Raw genomic sequence first — 21,332 nt, 5'->3', positions numbered from 1 at the left:
CACACGGCGTTTTGCTGCAGCGCTTTGCCACGAAAAATACATACTGCAGCATAAATTTTCATGGAATATAAGTACATTAACAACAGTGTAGACTCCTGGTACTCCTGGGCTCGCCAGCTTCCAAGGGAAAGGTACGACTTCCACCGCTGCCCGTGACATTATTTTCCAGGCGTGCCCGGCGAGAGTATACGACTCACTTCGTCCAACCCATTCTCTCTTACTACACGGACATTCGCAGCCGCCTCCACTATACCTTCTCCAAACTTCACGCGGCCGCTTTCACGACACCCCCCCCCATCAATGCCAGGTAATAATACCCCTGAAACTGCCACTCTTGTGAAGCTTATACCACCTCGTGTAGGAATGCCTAACGTTATTGAGAATGCCCATACCACCCGCCCTTTCGCATTCGCGTAGCAATGCAAGTGCGGGCTGACAAGCGGCCTGAAATTTAAGAAAATTTGGACGCACGAGCCGACAACTCACGGCTTTCTGAAATGGGAAAAGGCCACACACGTTTTTTTGTTGTTTATTATATTTGGCTCAACTACATGTTTTTTTCTCACTCACTCAAGTACACTGCCTAATAATCATGGATCCCGATGTGGATAATGATCCACAGGAGACCAAATTTACAAGATTTTATGAAAGATGGCGATAACCTGGACAGGTGTTCTAGCTTCCGATAATTATCTTCAGGAGTCGTTCAAGACTGGAAAGTGCACACAGTTTGATACCGAGTTGTGAAAAAATCACAAGTCTGAAGCACTTTACCAAACGCCACAGCACTGATTATTTATTTACACAACAAAGATGAAATCACACGAAATTAAATTCTGACCACAGACATTGATCAGGTGCAGTCCATAAGCATTCAAAAATTCTGAAGTGGACTGCTTGAGAACACACCACACACTAGTATGTGTGCGTCCCTAGTTTCCAAAGTTCTCGCCAACTAAACTCCGTAATTACCTTTGAGGCATGGTTCCGTGTATTTTTTCCTGCTAATAAATGAAATGAATGGACAAACCAAATTAAATCCAGAATATGTTCTACTAGGAATGCCAAATAAGGCCAGTTGCATGACTCAAAGGCTACTAATAAAGCAAGTTACGCATTGCCGCTTCGTTTGTTCATTGTGAACACGTCACTTGGATACTTGACCTTTGGTGCTTTTATCACAGTACGAGACAAGAACCTGCATACCTAAAGCTCGTGTTCGGGGAATAGAATACTGACTTTGAACTGACTTTAAACACTAATTTGAATATTCGATGGTGACTACAGTCAAGCTGAAACAAATGTTATGAACGAGCGCTTTCCTGAACTCAAAGTTGTTCCATGCGACTCCCATAGGGAGCAAGCTTTGCGCCAATGCCTTAAAAACGGACTGCTATGTGCAGTCAAATGATGCTGTACTTATTTGTCTGAGAACTGAAATCGTAAATTTATCTTACGGATAACTTCAATTATTGCAACAGTGCTCGAACAGCAAGCTGAGGTCGTACATAAAATTCCAATGGCTGGCCGTCAAAGATATGTAGGTGAGGGCATATACAGCCTTGACTTTAATGTAGTCGTTACCACAAATAATGGTACAGAGGGCCAAAAAAAAGTTTTGAAGAATAAATATCAGAACACCAACCGGGGAAAACAGAAATCGTTGACTACTTTTATCTCTGCTCGTGTAAAGAAATTTCTACCAGACAGGCCACGAGATTACAGCAGGTGTGTGGTGCGATCACCATCCCTTTAGAGGGCATATAGTGGCAATACCCCAGTGTACTTGTATGACAGACCAGCCGATGATGCCGAGAATGAACACTGCACTGGAGTGCTAGGAGGGTGATGTGGGTGCCGCAGGTACAGCTAGACAGTACCAAGTGTGCTTACAGCCATCTGCCTGGAACACAATAAAGATGTTGCTGCAAGAATGTACCTGCATGGACTTCAGTGTAATGAAAATTCCCTGTAAACATTTCTGCACTGTCTTTAGGCATGCTGACACTTCATTCCTTCAGCGTCCTGTAAGTTACCTCAATAAACCTTTTGTATCTGACATGCGAGCCCGACACCGAGAAATCCGAGTAGGCCCCACTGAAGCACAGCCTGAACCTCACGAAGTCACAACTAGACTAAGCATACCTCAAAGCTCATCACATTGAACCGTAACCTCACAGAAACATTTGTTTTGTCTTCTACAGCACAGGCCCTTTGGCTCTGGATTATGCTATCAAGAGGCTTGAGGTCTGTCATTTTAAGTGAGCCGATTTCTTTGTGCAGTAGATTGCCGCTCAGAAATACCCCAACAGCGGCTCAAGCCAAAGGCCCTGGCCTTTGCTAAGGAAAGCCATCAGGTCATCAGGAAACACCTTGCTTCTGACCGTGAACGAACAGCACTGCATTTTGAACAGTGCAAAGAAGACGAGGCACAGGAAGAGGGACAATACAGGTGCTTCTTATTGCTGTTCAAGATGCAACCCGACCAATTAACTCAGCTTTCTTTACAAAGGAGCACTGGTGTACTAGAAGGCGTGCTGGGAGACGTTCGGGGGACACGCACAAATGTTAAACCCTCTTTGTCAAGCCACATGCCGAATGAGATCGCATAAACTGCGAATATACATTCGAAAGATATAAGCGCTGACATCACGGTTGGCGCGAGTGGTGATCCAAGAATACTGAGGATTTTTTTCCGTTTTACTTCGCAACAAAGGCTGTGTTCATTAGCCAACTTGCTTGTTTTGTTCAAAGCCTGCATATAAACACCCACACTGTCTGCGTATACGCACTCCCAAACCTTTTCTACTGAAATGTTTCAGGACGGCCTGTAGTTCCTTTAAATGACCGGACCCTATAGCAATTTAAATGTCACATATTAATTTGACAACTAACTTTTGTTAACGTATGCCTAGGCTCACTATATTCCTTATAACATGGCGATTCTATCATTAAATAAATGCCTCATCCCATCCACTTTCATCCCATCATAATAACATACAGTGTTATTCAAAATGTAGTTACGTGAACTCTTGTTTAAAATGCGTCACGCGTTTTAAAGGTATCTACCCCCCCTCCCCCCGCCATCGTGATGATTTCAGGCATGGGGCACACATTAGACATTGCTGAAAGTGACACTTCTAAAGTGCACATAATTTGTTTCCGTCCATGTGTGGAACGCGCCAGTATTTAAGTGCTGTACATATCCACATGAATGAAGAGTACATATTGCTGCTTTCCCTTAATGGTTTTCTGTGTGCATTGCAGTCTATATGTAATAAAAGAGAACCGCTGATTGTTTTAATTCTGGAGATTAACTGAACGTGCACTACACTGCACTTGTGTCTTTTAGCATATTGTTTCAACATAGTCGCATTCCCGTCGGTTGCTAACAGCATGTATAACGACATCTACCGCAGAAAGGAAACTAGTGTAGCGATTTTGTCTTTTCCTTCAGTCTACTGACGATATTTATTTATTTAAATAATATTTATTTATTTAAATAAATAAATAAATAAATAAATAAATAAATAAATAAATAAATAAATAAATATTGCACGTAAACAAACCACTGCGAACTGTTTTTTTTCCTTCAGGGGTAAAAGGGTAGTAATCAGAATTGCACACTGCTGGAGCGAGCTTCGCAATACTTCGCACGGGAGTTCAAAAAGTTTAAGCGGTGCCTTAGCGCATCACCCAGTTTAAAAGCACCAATTTGATGAGCTTAAACGGGGCAGACGAAGAAACACACGTCATAGGTGCGGCACATCACCGCACAACTTTCACAGAAAAAAAAAAAAAATGTTCAAAGCTGTTGCCCTCGTGCATAACCTATGTGCACTCCAGGCACGCACCAACTGATCAAATAACAACACGAAAACACACACAAACGCATCTTCGAACGCACGTGCTGTCCACCGGGCACTAACGCATCACCCACTTCACGCACGTATGCTGACGTCGACGGAAATCCCCAACTGATCAGCTGAAACAAGACGGACACACAAAAACATCTTGGAACTTAGTGGTGCCCGCAGTGCATGGAGCATCCTCTATGGCATCGAGCCATCTTCTCGAGATGCCGCCATGATTCCGCGCCGCCGCTTCTCCTAAAACAAACATAAAAAGCGCAAATTAGGGGACGTCACCACTGAGCCCCTCCTGCCTAAGCCCCGCCCATTAACTGCGGACCTGACTCAAGCGCTTCCCTACTTATAGCTACCGTTGTTGATGATGATGATGATTGCTAGTGGTATCCCTTTGTAACGGGGTAATGACGTGTCATTTTACAAATTAAACTAACGTATCCAAGTTTTACACTCTTCGTTTAACACTAGCGCTGCTCTTAGGGCAGTCACAAAATACTTTTTTTCTGTTACAGGTGGTAGCTGTCCTAAGCAATATTCACCTCTGCTTTTTCGTTGTCCACCAGCATTCTAATCTTCGTTCCGTCGCCTCAAGAGCCTTAAGGTTAACTCCCTCTGCGCTACCTTTAAAATCCTGGGGCTTCTTCTGGAAGTCTAATATTTCCCTCATGTAGACTTGGGTCGATACACTTGCATCCCAACACTATGTGCCGCATAGTTTGTTTCTTTACCGCAGACCACACATGCCCCATCATTTTATGTATACTTCCCCGCAAAGCTCTTAGTTCGCAAGCAACCTGCTCAAGCCTCAAAAAGCAAAGCGCTGCCCTTGGAATTATCGTAGAAATTTTTGTTTGTGATGTCCAATTTATCTGCCCTGTACATTTCTAACGAGTGCTAACGACGTTTACCTTCCAGTTTTTCTCTCCATTTATTCGTTTCTATCTGTCTTGCTCCTTTTTTGGTTGCCTTGTCTGTCTTTTAATCTCCACTGTTCTTTCCGTATTTCATCGTTAGCCTTCTAGTATTCCTTAGCCACTGCGTGCGCATGCTTTTCATATGTAGTTACCTAAAAACTTTAGCTGCCCACCTACGTCGACTCATTGCCCTCAGCCTGCTCTCAAAACATATTTTACGCCGAGTTTCTCGAACTTCAAACGACGCCCAGCCCATATCACCCTGCACTGCTTTGTTGTTTTACCATTCGCTCCTAAGGCCCAACGGCCTACCATTCTCTAGTTCACTTCAAGGCATGCAGCGTCTGATTTTAAACGGAGTACGGCATTCGCAAAGGTGAGGCCCAGAACCGTAACTCCTTTCCACATTCCTCTCAATGCTTCATATTTGTCATACCCTAACAGAGCTCTATTCCTTATTATAGCAGCGTTTCGCTTTCCTGTATTCTTAGGTTGCTCCTCGTGAGTTCTTCAGTAGAGGTCTTCTTCGTTTATCCACACTCACAAATATTTATACTTATTGACTATGGGTAATTCGCCATGCTTGATTGACACAGCGTCAGTGCTAGTGTCATTGGAAAACCAGCATGGTGGTGGTGGTGAAAACGTTTTATTGAGCTGGAACGGAGTTAGTTGAGCCGTTCCTCTCTTGTGGGGGGCGTCCTCAGTCCAGGAGGCCCTGGGCACGTGCGGCCAGTTGCGCCCGGGATATCAGCTGTTGCTGGTCACCCAGGTCGCCGCTAGCCAGCTGGCCCTCCCACTGCTCAGGGGTTGGGTTGGGAAGGGGGAGTAGAGTTGGGGTTAGGTGGCACTCCCACACCATGTGGTATAGGGTGCATGGGGATGGGCAGTGTTTGCACTTTGGAGAGTACTGTGTAGGATACATAGCATGAAGGCGTGTGCCATGAGGAAAGGTGTTGGTTTGCAGCCGTCGTAAGATGCACTCGTCGGTCTTGGGAAGGTTCGGATGGGGTGGAGAGAAGTGCTGGCGTTGTCGGCGTAAATGGGCAAGGATGTCAGCGTAGCGGAGGGGTATGGGCGGAGAAGCACTTGGGTCGTCGGCTCCCGTGGGTGCCCGGGGTATGAGGGCGCGGGCAGAGGCGTGGGCCGCCTCCTTCCCAGGGAGAGCCGTGTGACCCGGTGTCCACACGATGCGGATATCGGGAATTGGCGCTGTTCGTTGGGCAAGAATGCGGAGGGCAAGGGCCGAGATTCGTCCAGCTTGGTAGTGGCGGCAAGCGGTCTGGGAGTCTGTCAGGATCGTCACGTACTCTAGATCGGTGTGGGCGGCCAAGACGATTGCAAGTTCTTCTGCTGTTGTTATGTTGTTGGTAGGGGTGGTAGCTGAGTTCACAAGACTTCCTGTGGAGTCGACAACGGCTGACGTGTGGGCTGAGTGAGAGGAGTATGGAGAGGCATCCACGTATCGAGTGTCGTCCCGAGATCCGTACTTGACGTAGAGGTGGGCAGCCCGCGCCTTGCGGCGGCCTTGGTTATACGTTGGGTGCATATGGCGGGGTATAGGGGAGACAGTGATGTGACGACGGATAGCTGGTGGAATGCGTTGAAGAGTATGTTCCGTTGGGGGGAGCGGATAGCCGAGACGACTTAATATTGAGCGACCGGTGGTTGTCAGGAGGAGGCGTTCTTTTTGGCTGGTGAGATGCGCCTCGATGAGCTCCTCAAGGGTGTTGTGAACCCCGAGTTGTTGGAAACGGATTGTTGACGTGGTGATAGGTAGCCCAAGTGCCATTTTGTAACTTCTCAGTATGAGGGCGTTTAATTTATTACTTTCAGCAGGTTTTAGTGTGAGATACGGCGTGCCGTATGTTATGCGACTTATTAGGAGAGCCTGTACAAGGCTTACAGTGTCGCGCTCCTTAAGGCCTTGACGGCGGTGGGTGATTCGTCGAATGAGGCCGACTAGTTGCATTACGGTGGTTTGCAGTTGGGTGAGAGTTGCGTGGCCAGCCCCATCTTGTTGAATTTGAAGTCCTAGTACCCGAAGAACGGTCACCTTGGGAACGGGTTTACCCTGTATGGTGAGTGAGGGCTCAGGCGGTGGAGGTGGGCGTCTGCCACGAGAGCGGGCGCGGAGAACGAGTAGAGACGATTTTTCCGGGGCGCAAGTAAGTCCGCAGGTTGTCAAATAGGTGAGAGTGGCATTGATTGCTTGCTGGAGTGAGTCTTCCTGGTCGCCTACTGATCCACCAATAGTCCAGATGGTGAGGTCGTCGGCGTAGAGTGCGTAGTGAATGTGAGAAAGAGAGTCAAGAGCTGGTGGTAACCCGAGAAGTGCGACGTTGAAGAGGAGTGGGGATATTACTGAGCCTTGTGGCGTGCCCTTGGGTGGTGGGTGGAAAGCAGAGCTACGGAGGTCACCGATTCCGATCGTAGCTGTCCGGCCAGTTAAAAATTGACGTACGTAGTTGTAGGTGTGGAGGCCGCAATTGGTGCTTTGTAGGTTCTTTAAGATGGCAGCATGGGAGACATTGTCAAAGGCTCCTTTGACGTCTAGAGCCAGGATGGCTCGTGGGGTGGATGTGCTGAGATGGTCCAGAACCTCTTCTTTGATTTGGAGCAGGATGTCTTGCGTTGAAAGGTGAGCTCGAAAACCAATCATCGTATGCGGGACTAGGTTGTTGTCTTCAAGATAGGCTGTAAGGCGAGTATGAATGAGGTGTTCGTAAAGCTTGCCTAGACATGATGTCAGGGAGATCGGGCGGAGATTATTAATGGAGAGCGGTTTGTGAGGTTTCGGGACAAGTGTTATATCCGCATGTCGCCACTGGGCTGGAACAGTGCCTTGGGTCCATTGCGAGTTGAAAAAGTCGAGTAGTGCTTGGAGAGAGTCGTTGTCGAGGTTACGCAGGGTTTTGTTATTGATGCGGTCGTGGCCGGGAGTGGTGTTGCGGGTGAGCTTGGCCAGGACGTCTTGAAGTTCTTGAATTGTAAAAGGGGCATCTAGGGTGGGATTTGGGGCCCCTGAGTAGTCTGGATGACCTATTGTAGAAGAAGGGGGCGGCCCAAATAGGGTGGTTTTGATATCGGAGAGTAGCTGGTCTTGGGGTCCGGGGTAGTTGTGAAGCAAACGTTTGAGGTGATGTGCCGTGGCAGATTTGGAGGGTTTGTCCCCGAGAAGCGATCGCAGTATGTGCCATGTCTTTGTAGTTCCAAGCGTTCCTTGCAAGCTGTTACAAAAGGTAGCCCAGTTTTGCTGATGTAGCGTGAGGGCGTATTGGGCTGCCAGCAGTCCCTATTTTTCAGTGCTAAAATTTAACCTGGGGTCTGTGGCTTCCTGGCCACGAATATTTATGAGCTGTTGCATAGCGCTCTGGTTATCATCTGAAAGAACAATGTCAACTGCATATAACATTGCCGGAATATGCTGTTGTACCACTTCGCTTTGCAATATATGCAACAGGACAGGGGCGCCGTTTAGTGTTCATTTCCTGAACTACACGGCAGGATGTCGAGCAGAGAATGCTGGAGCAGTTTATCCAAAGACAGATTGATTGTGGGGCATGGGCGGAAAGTTTATATTTCCCCGGTGGAGTGCTGGGGCCCCCCGGCCAGAAGGACAGCGAAATATTTCGTTATAAGCATTATTTCGATATAAGCGACTACTCGAGAAAAGCTCAGCAATTTGATCTTTAGTTGCGCCACAACTGCTAGGAATCAGAACACAATGTGTTCAGTGAAAGAAAACTTTTTCAGGGGAAAAAAATGCAGTGAGCTTTGATTGCTTAAAGTTCTTACCGGGTGCGAGCAACCCCTGCTCCAATTTCACTGAGCATTGCATGAAGGTGTGCACACCTTTCCCAAAGTGGACTGCGTTAGCACGCATTAGAACCCACGGCAACCGGCTTCGAATTGGATTGGATTGTAAAAACTTTTATTGGGCCGGCGGTTAAAGCCTTACACTAAGACTTCAGACTTGGCCGGAGTCGCCCTCGCCGTCGCCGCCAGGCCTGAGCCTCCTCGCTTCCCGTCATCGGGTCGCTCGGGCTCCTGCCTGGTCAACGCTACGAGGACCCGCTGGACGGCCTGGATTTGGAGGTCTTGGTCATCGGATCGCTTCGTCTCCTCAAAGGCGGGTGGCAGTCTTCCTGTCATGGATTCTTCCGGGAAGTTGAGACAGTCCCAGACAATGTGCTCGAGGGTCGCGGTGGCTTTACGACACACCCTGCACGTATCGTCTGGGTGCGTCTCCGGGAACATCTTGTGCATTAGGGACGGGCTCATGATCGTTCTTGTCTGGAGCTGCCTGTACACGACTGCTTGTTCTCTGCTCAGCCCTTTGCAGGGCGGTGGGAGCGTTCGTCTCGCGAGTCGATAAGCCTGGGTTATTTCCTTGTATCCCGTCATTCTGTCTCTCGTGCTGTGCCACGGGCGTTCCCCGCTTGGCCCGGCGCGGCCTGTTAGTTCGCGCGCCTGGGCGTGTGCGGTTTCGTTGTGGTTCGCACTGACGTCCGACACCTCTCCTGCGTGTGCCGGGAACCACTTGATTTTCTTCTTTTCCACGATTGTTGGCGCCCCTCTCAGGATTTTCTCCGCAGCTCGGGAGACCCTTCCTCGTGCGAAGTTCCTGACCGCTTGCCTTGAGTCGCTGAGAACAGTGGTGCATCCTAGGTCTTTAAGGGCCAGTGCTACGGCCACTTCCTCAGCTTCTTCTGGTTTGTCGCTTCTCGTGCTGGCCGCCGCCCTGACGTTGCCTTCGGCGTCGACCACGGTTACGGTGAAACCGCTTCCGTTCTCGTACTCGGCTGCGTCTACGTAGCGGGCACCCGCGTCTCCGGCGTGTAGTTCCGCCAGTGCCTTGGCCCTCGCTTTTCGTCTGCCCTCGTTGTAGTCGGGGTGCACGTTACGCGGGATCGCATCCACCCGGATCATGCCCCTGACCTCGTCCGGGATCGGCATCTTGACTCCCTGTTGCTCGTGGTATCGAAGCCCCAGCCGTTCGAGGATTCTCCTTCCAGTCTTAGTTGTTGCCAGTCTCTCCAGCTGTGCCGTTCTCTGAGCTTCAATCACTTCATCTAGGGTGTTGTGGATGCCTAGGCTGAGCAGTCTCCCGGTGCTTGTAGACTCGGGTACCCCGATGGCCGCCTTGTATGCCTTTCGGATGGTCCCTTCCAACTTATTCTTCTCGCCATTCTTCCACCTGTGGAAGGCGGCCACGTACGTGATGTGGCTCATTACGAAAGAGTGAACGAGTCTTGTGAGGTTCTCCTCGCGTAGCCCCCTCTTTTTGTTTGACACTCTCTTGATAAGTCTGATGGCATTGGCCGCCTTGCTGACGACCCGTGCCACCGTACTTCCGTTGTTTCCGCGTTCGTTGAGGAGCATGCCCAGGACGCGGATGTCTGATACCCTGGGGATCACTGAGCCGTCTTTGGTGTAGACCGCGATTTCTTCTCGTTCCCTTCTCTCGGCGCGCGTGCCTTCCTTGGGTCTGTACAACAACAGCTCGGACTTGGTCGGTGAGCATTTCAGGCCTGTGCCCTCCGGGCTGTCCTCGACTACTCTCACCGCTTGCTGCAGGGCCTCTTCCACTCGAGCATCACTGCCGCCCTCGACCCACAGGGTGATATCGTCAGCATATATAGTGTGACCGACGTTCTCCACCTCCGCGAGTCTTTTGGCGACTTCGATCATAACTAGATTGAATAGGAGCGGCGAGATCACGGACCCTTGCGGGGTGCCTCGGCTCCCGACCTCTTTGACATTCGTTGCAATGTCACCCGCGGTGATCTCTGCCGTCCGACCCGTCAGGAAGCTTCTGATGTACGCATGGGTTCTCTTTCCCATGTTCAGCTTCGATACTTGACTTAGAATCGCCGAGTGGTTGACGTTGTCGAAAGCTCCCTGCAGATCGAGACCCATTATGGCCCTCGAGTCCCGGGAGTCCCTGTCAACGATTAGGTGCTTCAGCTGGATCATAGCATCCTGCGTGCACAGGTGTCTTCGGAAACCAATCATGGTGTCGGGATAGAGGTCGTTGTCCTCCAGGTAGTCCTGCCATCGCGCCATCAATACATGCTCCAATACTTTGCCCACGCATGACGTGAGCGAAATGGGCCGGAGGTTGTCTGTGCTCGGCGGCTTGCCTGGCTTGGGGATCAGGATCATCTTCGAGTGCTTCCACTCCTTCGGCACGACTCCCGTTCTCCAGCACTTGTTGAAGAATTTAGTCAGTGCCTCGATAGATGCGTCGTCAAGGTTCTTGAGCGCCCTGTTCGGTACGCGGTCCGGGCCCGGCGCCGACCTGCTGTTGAGTTCTTGCAGGGCAGTGCGCACTTCTTCTACGTTAATTTCTCTATCTAGCTTCTCGTTGGGTATTCCGAGATAGCCTCCGTGAAAGACCTTCTGCGTGGTGGGAATGTACTTCTCCAGAAGCTTCTTTTCCACCGCCACCGTTCCCTTCTCCTTGATTTCCGCGTGTATGATCTTCGCCAGCCTGTCCCTCTGGTGAGACTTGGTCTTTGTCGCGTCCAGAAGATGCCGGAACAGATTCCAGGTCTTTCCGTTGTGCAGTTGTCTGTCTGCCGCGTTGCATATCTCGTCCCATTTTTGGCTGCCGAGCGTGCGGCAGTGCTCCTCTATCTTGCGGTTAAGTTCAGCGACCTTCTTTCGCAACCTCCTATTTAGCCTTTGCTTCGTCCACCTCTCCTGTATGGACTTCTTAGCTTCGATAAGATGGGCCAGTCTGCTGTCCATGCCGTCTACCTGGTCGTCCGTTTCGATCTCTCTCGTGGCTGCCTTGACGTCACCGGTGATTCTTTCCATCCAGGCCCCGATGTCTTCTATCTGTTGATCTCCCTCCGCACTTTCATTTCTCTGCTTCCTGAACGCTTCCCAATCGATCCACGTGTGTTTTCGCGTCTGTGCCGCTTGAGCCCCCTTCATTCGAATCGTAGTTTCCACGATCATGTGGTCACTGCCCAAGTCCGTCCCCGTGTTTCTCCACACGACGTCTTCCGCTGCAACGTTCTTGACGAAAGTGAGGTCGGGAGTAGTATCCCTGGATACCGAGTTTCGCGTTCTTGTCGGGTTGGCGGGGTCTGTGACGAGGACGTATCCGTTGTCGATCGCGTCTTGCGCCAGGTTCCTGCCCTTCGCGTTGCTCTTGGCGTACCCCCAGGACTGGTCAGCGGCGTTGAAGTCGCCACAGACCAGCAGCTTGGAGCCGTTTGCCTGCGAGCTCGCCCTGTGCAAGAGTGCCCTGAAGCGTTGTTTGCGCTTGCTCGGGTTGCTATACACGTTGAGGACGTAGACGCTCTCTTTCCTCTTCTTGCCAATTACCACCTCGGCGATTGCGTGGTCGACTGCGACATTTTGTAGTTGAATTTCCAGCATAGTGTGCTCCTTTTTGGTCATGATGCACAGTCCCCTGCTGTCTTTCTCGTCGGACCAGATCGCTCTGTAGCCGTGGAGCGGCCGATGCGTCGCCAGTGTTTCCTGCAGTAATATCACGTCCGGTTTCTTCTTGCTGTTCTCGACGTGCTGCAGTAGTACCGCCCACTTCCTTTCCAGGCCGCGGCAGTTCCACTGCCAGATGATCACTGTTGGTTCTGGGTCCATGCTTGTTCCGTTCTAGCGATGCCTCCCTGCGGTGCGCTGCGCGGGTCCTGATATTGGATAACTGCTTGCATGTGGCTCTGTAGGTGTTGGACGGCCCCCTCTATTTTTACGAACGGCTCGTGGTCCAGCCTGCTCTTCTCTGCGATGGCCGCCTTTATCGTCTCGAACATCCGCTCCATTTTCGCTTCCAGCTTGTTCAATCTGTCGTCCATGCGCGCCTCGATGCCGCTCATTCTTTCTTCCATGCCGGCGTCGATGCTACTAATCTCCTGGGTGGCGCGCTTTTCCACCGTTCTCTTCTTTATGGCCGGCTCTCTGGGTTCCGGGACGTCGCTCGTTATATCCATCGGCTGCGCTTTCGGCGGGGGTTCTGCCGTCGCCGCGACCGGGGGGCTCGGGGTAGCAACCAGGTTATTGGTTTCCGTCATGCTCTGTATGGTCTTTTTCATCTCTTCCAGCATTCTACGCAGTTCCCTGTTCTCTTCTCGAAGGGTCTCCATGGCTTCGTTCTCTTTGCTCTGCTTTTGTTGCTGCTTCTTGGGCTCTTTTTCGCCGGTCCTCCTTGTACTCTTGGCCTTGTCCGCCCAGCTCACGCGCTCCCTCGACGGAGACCTTCCCTTTCGCGTGACGCTGGGACTCCGACTTTGCCTCCGTAGAATGCCGCCGCTGGAGGGTGATCTACCTCTAGATTCCGAGGACCCCCTGGATGGGGACCTCGCCTTTCTTGCGGGGTTCAGTTCCGGGAAATCTAGCTCCAGCGGCAGCCGCTCCTCTTCTGCGGACGCGAGGCGCCGCTCCCATTGTCTTTTCCTGACCACGTAGGGCGTTTTGAAGCGCGCCTTGCAGGACCTGTCGCCCGACACGTGTTCTCCGCCGCATAGCTTGCATTTCGGCTTGCACGGGTGTTCTTCCCCCGGGGCAAGCTTGTCACATCCCGGACATCGTTTTTCGCTCGGGTTTGGGCACACGTCTTTTCGGTGGCCTACTCGACCGCATTGGTAGCACACGTCCACCTTCTTGCAGTACAAAGAGCATCGTAGCAGCGCCGATCCGTACCTATCGTAGTTTGGCACCTTCGTTCCCTTGAAGACGACGATGACCATCGTCGTCTCTCCTATTCTCTTGGTTCCTAGCGCCAGCGGGTTGCGTCGGTTGACCACCCTTTCATCGATGTCCTCGGGAGTTTCGGTTGTCGGGATTCCTCTGATGACTCCCTTGGTCGTGTCATGTGGGGCGGTTCTGTAGGCCCACACCTCGTACTTCTGCCCTCTCACTGCGATCTCTTTGACTTGGCTGTAGCGGCTGGCTCTTTCTTCCTGTGCTGTGCAGATCACGATGATATTCTGCTGCGCGTTTACGCACAGGGTGTCTTCGTATTCGGTTTCCTTGGCGGTTCCCGCCGCTACGTGAACGGCCGCGGTCACTTCGACCAGGCCTAACTTGGCCACGTTGATTCCGCCTCTCGACCTCATGACGATTTTGATATTATCCCTGGGTAACGCTGGCATTCTCGCCGCTTTGATTGCTGATGACCTTGTTCTTCTTGCAATATTTGCCGCTTTCCTAGCCGCGGTAGCGTTCTTGTCTGTTACAGAAGCGGTCTCTCGTTGCTGGCTACGGGCGAGCCGGTCACCGGCAACTTTCCATCCTGCCTCGTTCATTGCCTCCGGCGAAATGTCTTCGCCCTCCACTTGCACGCTCATCTTGCCGAAAATGCTAGTAGATGGAATGGGCGGCTCCATTTCTGCGTCTAAACTTGTCATCTTCGAAGGTTGAGCCAACCCCGACCGGCGCGGCGCAGGGCCGAACCTCGGCGGCCACGCCTAGGCCTAGCGCCGTTCGATGGCTTCAAAGTTCCACAAATCGACGAAAAAGCACTTGCCTTAGTCGATATTGGTGTCAGTCGATGCCTTGCGTCATCCCGAACACGCTGGGAATAACAGATTAGCTCTTCACACGAATTGGCACTGCTAATTTGCCACTAACTGCGGAGCCGATGTTGAGCACGTCAGCTCACGCGCAGCCTCACGTGCCTCCGGCTTCGAAAAACTCGCCTTTTGTGCTCCCCACTTCAGGCGCAAACGCACGTGAATTGGCGCGTAGAAGGGTAAAGGAGAGAGCACACCACGTGCGCTGGGCAGAGTGTTCTCGAAGTTTGAGCTGGCCGGCACTGGGCGCTCCTCACAAGGGCACGCTCACGTGCACTTGGTATTTTTTTTGGTATTGTTACTGCAAGCCCATCACGTTGTGCAAGCCCAAGCGCAAGACTGGACGACGCCGGACACTCTTCACAAGGCACACGCCCACTTGTGCTCAGTAGTTTTCTTCATATTTTTTGTGGTAACACTATAGGGTGGAACTGTAAGCGAAACAGCTCTGCTGTATAAAAACAGCATATTCGTTGAGGTATACATTTGCATACTTAAAATAGGCCCCACACTCTTACTTTCTAAATGACGCACGTACAACAAGATGTGATAGGTGCTGCGAACGACTGAACAACATTTTAGTGCAGTGTAATGCTTAGAACTTGCAAGATGACGGCACTTTTCTGTACTTTACAAGCATCATATTCCGTTAAACCCTTCATTGTGTTTATGTGATGAACCAATGTTTTGAACTGAACGTGTTTTGCCATACATTTATGACAGAATTTCTAACACTTGTCCTGTACTGAGCAAAACCTCCGACCCCCTTAGAAGCGAGGCCATACTGAGGGCCTCCTTATGTGAGCCAGACCTTCCCAGCGCTTGTTTGAGCAAGGGGCGTGTATTGGGGCTTCTGGTGCTCTTTACACCTTGACATTGGCACGTTCATTCGTCATTATGATCAGTGTAATGTTTTGAATTAAGGGCCCTGTTCAGCTACAGAAGCAGCATTTTCATTACCGCAACACTCATTCCATGCCGAGTTTAGCCACAAAGAACACACGGAATGACCACACAAAATGGTTCTGGCGCTCCTTGGCCACAGACGCCCTTGTACATTAAACACCCACACACGGTTACTTGTCCACACATCTGGTTCATTTACAGGCCATATTGTGTTGCAGTTCTGTGGTATCCGAGATAATTGCGCAGTAATGTGATACTGTGATTGTGTAAATAATTTTGAGTACGTGAAAGCTTCGCAAAGTGGGAGCTTTTGGCACAAACCGCCTGGTGGGCATGCAGTGGCCTCCCTACTGGCAGGGTTCGTGGCCTTTGAGAATAGAGCTCCATGGACGAGCGCAACCTAAATCTAATGCATCAAATCACAGTGCCCCACAAGGGTCTTCCCAGTGGGGAAGCAAGTTGGCCTTTGAGGGGACTGTAGTCACCCCTCCCTACGTGGTAGCTTGTGGTCGGCGTCTAAAAAGTGCCGTATAATCCACAAGCTCCCTAGCTTGGAGGGGCATCGCGCCTTTCCCTTCTCTTGCCGTCTCGCAGCTGTTCCTGCTTCCAGGAACCTCCCTGCTTGCCCGATTGGTCAAAAGGGAGTTTGTACTGCCTATAGACTCCGTGGGGCTGTGGGAAGAGCCTCGGGGTCTTTCGTTTCTATAGGCCTTAGGAGCTCGCCCCGTGGGCCGCAGGGACTTTCACATCAGCCACCGGGCACACCGATCTTGTCCCCAGACCTAAACATGGCAAGCTGACGTGGTGTTTGAGGTGCGCTGCATATCCCATCCCAGCCTCTCCACGCATTCTGTTCTCTAACACCAGACGGTATCACCTCCTCCTCTGTGACTTTGTGTTGTGCTGTGCACTTTTATCTTTGGTACGTGTTAGCGGTCCGATTTCATTTGGAGCACTTGTGCCGGTCCCTGCCAGCCCTAACTTATTTTCAGAGCCACTCCGTGCCCAACTGGTGGGGGTCACGCACTTTCTTCCGAACTCTAGCGTGAGGATGCTTGTTTCTAGTTCATCTCCGGCCGTGGTGGGACCTTGGAGGTGCTCTGTGTGAGTGTCCCCCCTTTCTTGACGCAGTGTGTGGCCCACCCTGTGCGAGGGAGTCATGCTGCGGGTGACGGTGCTCACCCTGACCCTGGTGGCCGGAGGCCCGCTGCTTTCCCCGAGCATCGATTACACGGACGGGGCACTGGAGGTGGGCGTCAGGGATGCGCAACCCGGCTGGGACCTGTTGGTGGTGCGGGCCACCAAAGGGGGGGAGGGGGGCCTCCCCTGTGAGGGCCCCTCCACCCTGGTGAAGCAGCAGACCATCCAGGTGAGCGTGGAACACCGCCTGGGGCCAGAAATGCCCTCTTGAGCAGCTGCAGCAAGAGTGGCACGGCGGCACACCCAGACTTGGCCGCCTTGAACGCCCTGTCGTACGTATTACACCGTTAAACTGTGGATTGCTGACGTCGAATAAGAGCGCTTTCCCATTTCGAAACCAAATTAAGCACCCAAACAAACACCTGCACAGTATGCAGCCCAACGTGACAGACGGCAGTGGGGGCGGCTGCTCTCCCTGCAGTCCCCCAGGGTGAATGCCCGCATGGCAGGGCACCAATGTGAGAATGGCAGTGCCCAGAGAGCATTGGAAAAAATTGGTGGATAAGCCCAGGCTAATGTACCTACGCAATTAATTACATTGTTTTATAGGCCTAGTCCTATAAACCAAAGCATCTACACACCGATACCAAAATAGCTATTGGTCTCAATAAACCAATAAGCTATTGTTTTTGACCATTGAAGTGTTTTAATATCACAACATGCATGCACGTTGAGATATTGATGAGTTTTTTAGGTGTGACCTGTACAAATATATAAAAAGTAGTGGTGCGCGAATAGTAATTTTTGCCTTTGAAGCGAATACAAACTGCAGAATGATTTTGTTCAAACAGGTATAAAGAAAAGCAGATGTTGAACGACTTTTAATTAGAAAACTGAAATTTGTAATTTCTTATTAAACATGCTTCAGTAACTGTTGCTTGAAGAAAAATGAAAGGCTTGCATAAAAGCTTTTTCAGACCTTTTATGTGGCATAAAAGACGCACAAAGAAGCTGTCCTGCTGCTCTTAGCTTTGTTTATATATCATATGAGGGCAGCTTCCGCCTCGTGTGGTGACTTCAACCACAAGCACTTTATTGTACAGTGTAATTAGGGTAGTGTAACTATATTTTTGGACAAACTGCATGATTAGTACAATATGTTTTGTTATAAAAAAGACACGTAAAGGAAATTTTTACGGATCTTCATGTCAGCTATCAAAAAAGGAAGAACTCTATGTGAGGCAACGTAACGCATGAAAGATTAGCTTTGTTCATAAACCCTGCTCTGCATGCGTTCATCGCGTGACGAAATCATCCCTGCATTGCCCTTGCTCGCGGCTCCCTTTCCAAGTCCTAACAACACATTTAAACGTGCACTGCAAACCACCTTTGTGAGTGCCGCAATGTCAATGGCTGCTCCTCAAGACAGCTTCATCTCAGTGTCCCGGAGCATGAAGCAAGGCAAGCACACGTCACTGTTAAAAGAAGAGAAACATTACAGGCTTTAAAAGAATCTGTGCCCCTCCACTCTGCGAAGAAGGAAGGCCAGTGAAGATGGCCACAGGGCAACGAGTATGCGAAACAAAACACGATTGTTTGTAATTTGTCACTGAGCGTACTTCATAGTCAATTAGCGGAATGAAACTTGCAAGGACTAAGGTTATATTCTTGCGCACAAACATGGGGCTGTCGGTTTCCTTACTGCAAAAGCCCATGTATTGCAGAAATTTTAGAATATTGAGACCTTCACTGTGAACTATGTAATTACGAAATGTAAATGAAATTTTGTGTAACTTTAGAATCATTTTAGCGGCTAATTGTCATATAAGTTGTTTGGGGGTAATTCCGATTAAACAAGATGTACAGTCATGTTCTATAACTCCCTCTTAGGGCACCATGTATTGACACCAGACGGGAATTGTATGAACTTTACAGCCACCTTCTCTATGATCTAATTATCACAAGTACAGTGGACTCCAGTTAAGACGAACTCGGTTAAGACGAACACTATGGTTAAGACGAACAACATTTTTGCTCTCTTGTAATTCCCACAATCAAAAAACCTCCACTTAGAATGGATTGCAAATAATACGAACTTATCTTTACGATTCCTTAGGGTTCGTCTTAACGGGAATCTACTGAAGGTAAACACTCGACGTAATAATTGAGTTTTGCTAGCAGCCAATTTAGGTATACTTTTTTTTTCAATGTACCTGCATTAGATTGGAGAGCTACCGAGCATTCAGCAGAAAGTTGGCTTTGCCTGCCGCAAGACTCAGAATTGCTTGTCTACGCGACTCGGTAAACGGATGCAAAAATTTTCAGAAAGGAGTCATAGACAGCTTCGCTGGGAAAAAGGATTAATTAGTGCAGCATTTCATCAGAAAATCAGGTGTAAGTTGGCAGGGACTATGGAAATACGAGGCTGGATTTTACTTTCTACAGAGTGATGCCAAGGAGAAAGCAGACACTGCCTAAAAGCGCCTCTTTTTTGCCTTTAGCCGCACGCCACCACAGAAGTAGGGGAAGCCCCTCGCCAACAGCAAAGAGCACAGCAGCAAAGAACACTGGTGGATGTTTTTGAACTTCGAAGTACTTCGGCAATTTATTTGAAATTTTCAAGTATTGCTGATTGATTCGAAGCCAAATAAAATAGGACAGTTTTGAATATTTTCACATCCCTACTAATGAGTAGTTCCAAGATTTCAGTAAAACCTATCTATGTGGGGCGAATGTAAATTGGATGTTTTTACAAATTCCGCATTATCTGTGGTGGCCTTGAATACATCGAATTTGTTTTTGTTATGACAAATGTTCTCCTTGCAAATGCAAAAAAACAAATTTAAGGATTTTGCTTTAAGACGCCGCTAAAAAAACTACAGTGTAGACATTCTATAACGTAACCGCTTACATTGCGGGTCCAGACATAACGCGGGTTTTCCTGGCCACCGGTAGGCCTCGTATAGAACTCAATGCATGAGCCCACCGCTTACAATGCAGTTTCCCGAAGCACAATACTGTTCGTAGTGCGGCTTTTTGGCAGGTCCGCTGATAGAGTGGTGTAGCAGAGGCATTGTTTTAGGGTTCCAAAGAAGAAATAGAAAAAAATTCAGCCATCCGACGCAGCCCTCAAACTTAGACACAGATAATTAAAAAAATAGGCACCCTTCAGTTCGTGTGTTCCGTTTGCACATGCGTGATAACCACAACTGCCCCTCCTTTTGGCACACCTCTGAAGGTAGTGCGTCACAAACCCCACTTCTTCCTTGGGCAGAGTAAGCTGTTGCGATTACAATTTCATGCAGGCAGGCAATTAACTACCCTTTTCCTTTCAGAACACCTGGAGATAGAGAGCCGAGCCACGGTACGGGAGGTTCCCACTACCTGGCGTTGGGCTGAAGCAGTCGCCTTTGGCATCGCGACCACAAACAAGACGCAGATGAAAAAAAATATCCCACTTGCATTCTTAGCACGATGTCTCACCGGCATAAGCTGGCTGCTTCCCTCCGTGCGGCATCCGTTCTTCTGGTCGCTGAGAAACGCAAAGCTCTCAAAACATACACACAAAGTTAAAGCCACACTCACAATTTGTAAGACCGTACAGTAGCAGTGTCTGATGCGAGTAAAAGACGAAATAAGGACTGTACCTCTGTTTTTAAGGGGCGTTCTTTTGAGTGACAATAAACAATGATTGAAAGGTAGCTTGCGATATGTTTCGATTCGCGCCTGTTTTGTTTATAGTGTGGCACCGCTTATAGTGCACATACGTTATAAGCGGTCTACTCTGTGAAATCATTTCTGGTGAACATCACATCGGTGCTTTACCAATGTACCGATTTATGTCCTTAGCTGCTACATGGTAACAGGTAGGAAGAAAGCACATGGTAACGTGATTTGCAACACATGCACGCTGTAGAAAGTGAGACCACTCGAGAAACAGAGCTTGTGAAGAAATTTGCACGAGCTCCCCTTCTCCACCATGTGGACGTGCGCAACACCGCTTCGGCTGCCCTGCTCTCATTGTTGCAGGCTGGTCAGCAGAAGATCCTCTTCCCAGCTGCTGGACTGGAACCTGGCCTCTACTGTGCAGTGGTGAGCTGGGCTGGCCTGGGGCTTACACGCACGGCTAGCTTGCGCACCAGATATTGTGTCATCTGTTTCCTGAGGCCAGTGAGGAAATGCAGTTTAACAACACTTGTTGCTGAGATTGTTGGTGTGTGCCTTAAAGAAGAAACCAGCGAGGCTACACAGACTAGGATGAACAAAGGCAAGAAACGACACATAGAGGCGCCTTATCTGTGGTTTCTTGATTGCTTTGTTCTCGCCCGTTTGGCGTCGCAGGTGTGTGTGTGTGTGTGTGTGTGTGTGTGTGTGTGTGTGTGTGCGTGCGTGTGCGTGTGCGTGTGCGTGTGTGCGTGTGTGTGTGTGTGTGTGTGATTGTGTGTGTGTGTGTGTGATTGTGTGTGTGATTGTGTGTGTGTGTGTGCTAATGGGGTTGAAGTCAAGGCAGAAGTGCTGGTACATGTTGCATCAGTGCCTCTTCATACGACGGTTCATGCACTTGGCAAGGCCTATGGCGTGTGTAAGACCAGCGTCCCTCTCATTTTATTGCTATTTTCCGCCACATTTGTTTTTATACAGCAATGCAGTACCTACTCTCTGCTCTAGCAAGTGCGGTGACTCTCGTCCCCTCTGTTTTCTTTCCTCCCTCAGCCTGTTTCAGGCAGTTCGGCACATCATCCCGTTCTTTGTTTTTGTTTTTTACCCCGCCTTTTTCTTCAACACAACCCCGTACCGTCATTTGTTTCAATTTTCCGTCCAGCCAGTTTGCTTCATTGCAAGCTCCCCCTTAGCTGCTCCCGCACTTTGTCCCTCGGCACATCTTGGGGAATCTTCCAACGGCACCTGCCTGCGTTTGTTGTCTTCGGTGGCTCGTTATCGGTGAAAGGCACCCA

General features: G+C 49.8%; 1 protein-coding gene across 1 annotated transcript in view; it reads left to right on the top strand.

Annotated features, from left to right (window-relative positions):
* Positions 1–21,332, top strand: part of LOC144151596 (uncharacterized) — a 71,179-nt gene that overhangs the window by 6,325 nt on the left and 43,522 nt on the right. Inside the window, exons 3-4 of the mRNA XM_077682705.1 lie at positions 16,369–16,606; positions 20,407–20,469. Coding sequence (XP_077538831.1) covers positions 16,397–16,606; positions 20,407–20,469 — 273 coding nt within the window. The 5' untranslated portion in view covers positions 16,369–16,396. The remainder of the gene's footprint in view (positions 1–16,368; positions 16,607–20,406; positions 20,470–21,332) is intronic.

This window comes from Haemaphysalis longicornis, unplaced genomic scaffold (assembly GCF_048455015.1).
Source record: "Haemaphysalis longicornis isolate Haplotype H1 unplaced genomic scaffold, Haemaphysalis longicornis Haplotype H1 scaffold_9, whole genome shotgun sequence".
In the NCBI taxonomy this organism is placed as follows: domain Eukaryota; kingdom Metazoa; phylum Arthropoda; class Arachnida; order Ixodida; family Ixodidae; genus Haemaphysalis; species Haemaphysalis longicornis.
Note: the sequence above shows the minus strand (reverse complement) of the source record. Positions and strands in the feature narration are given on the sequence as shown.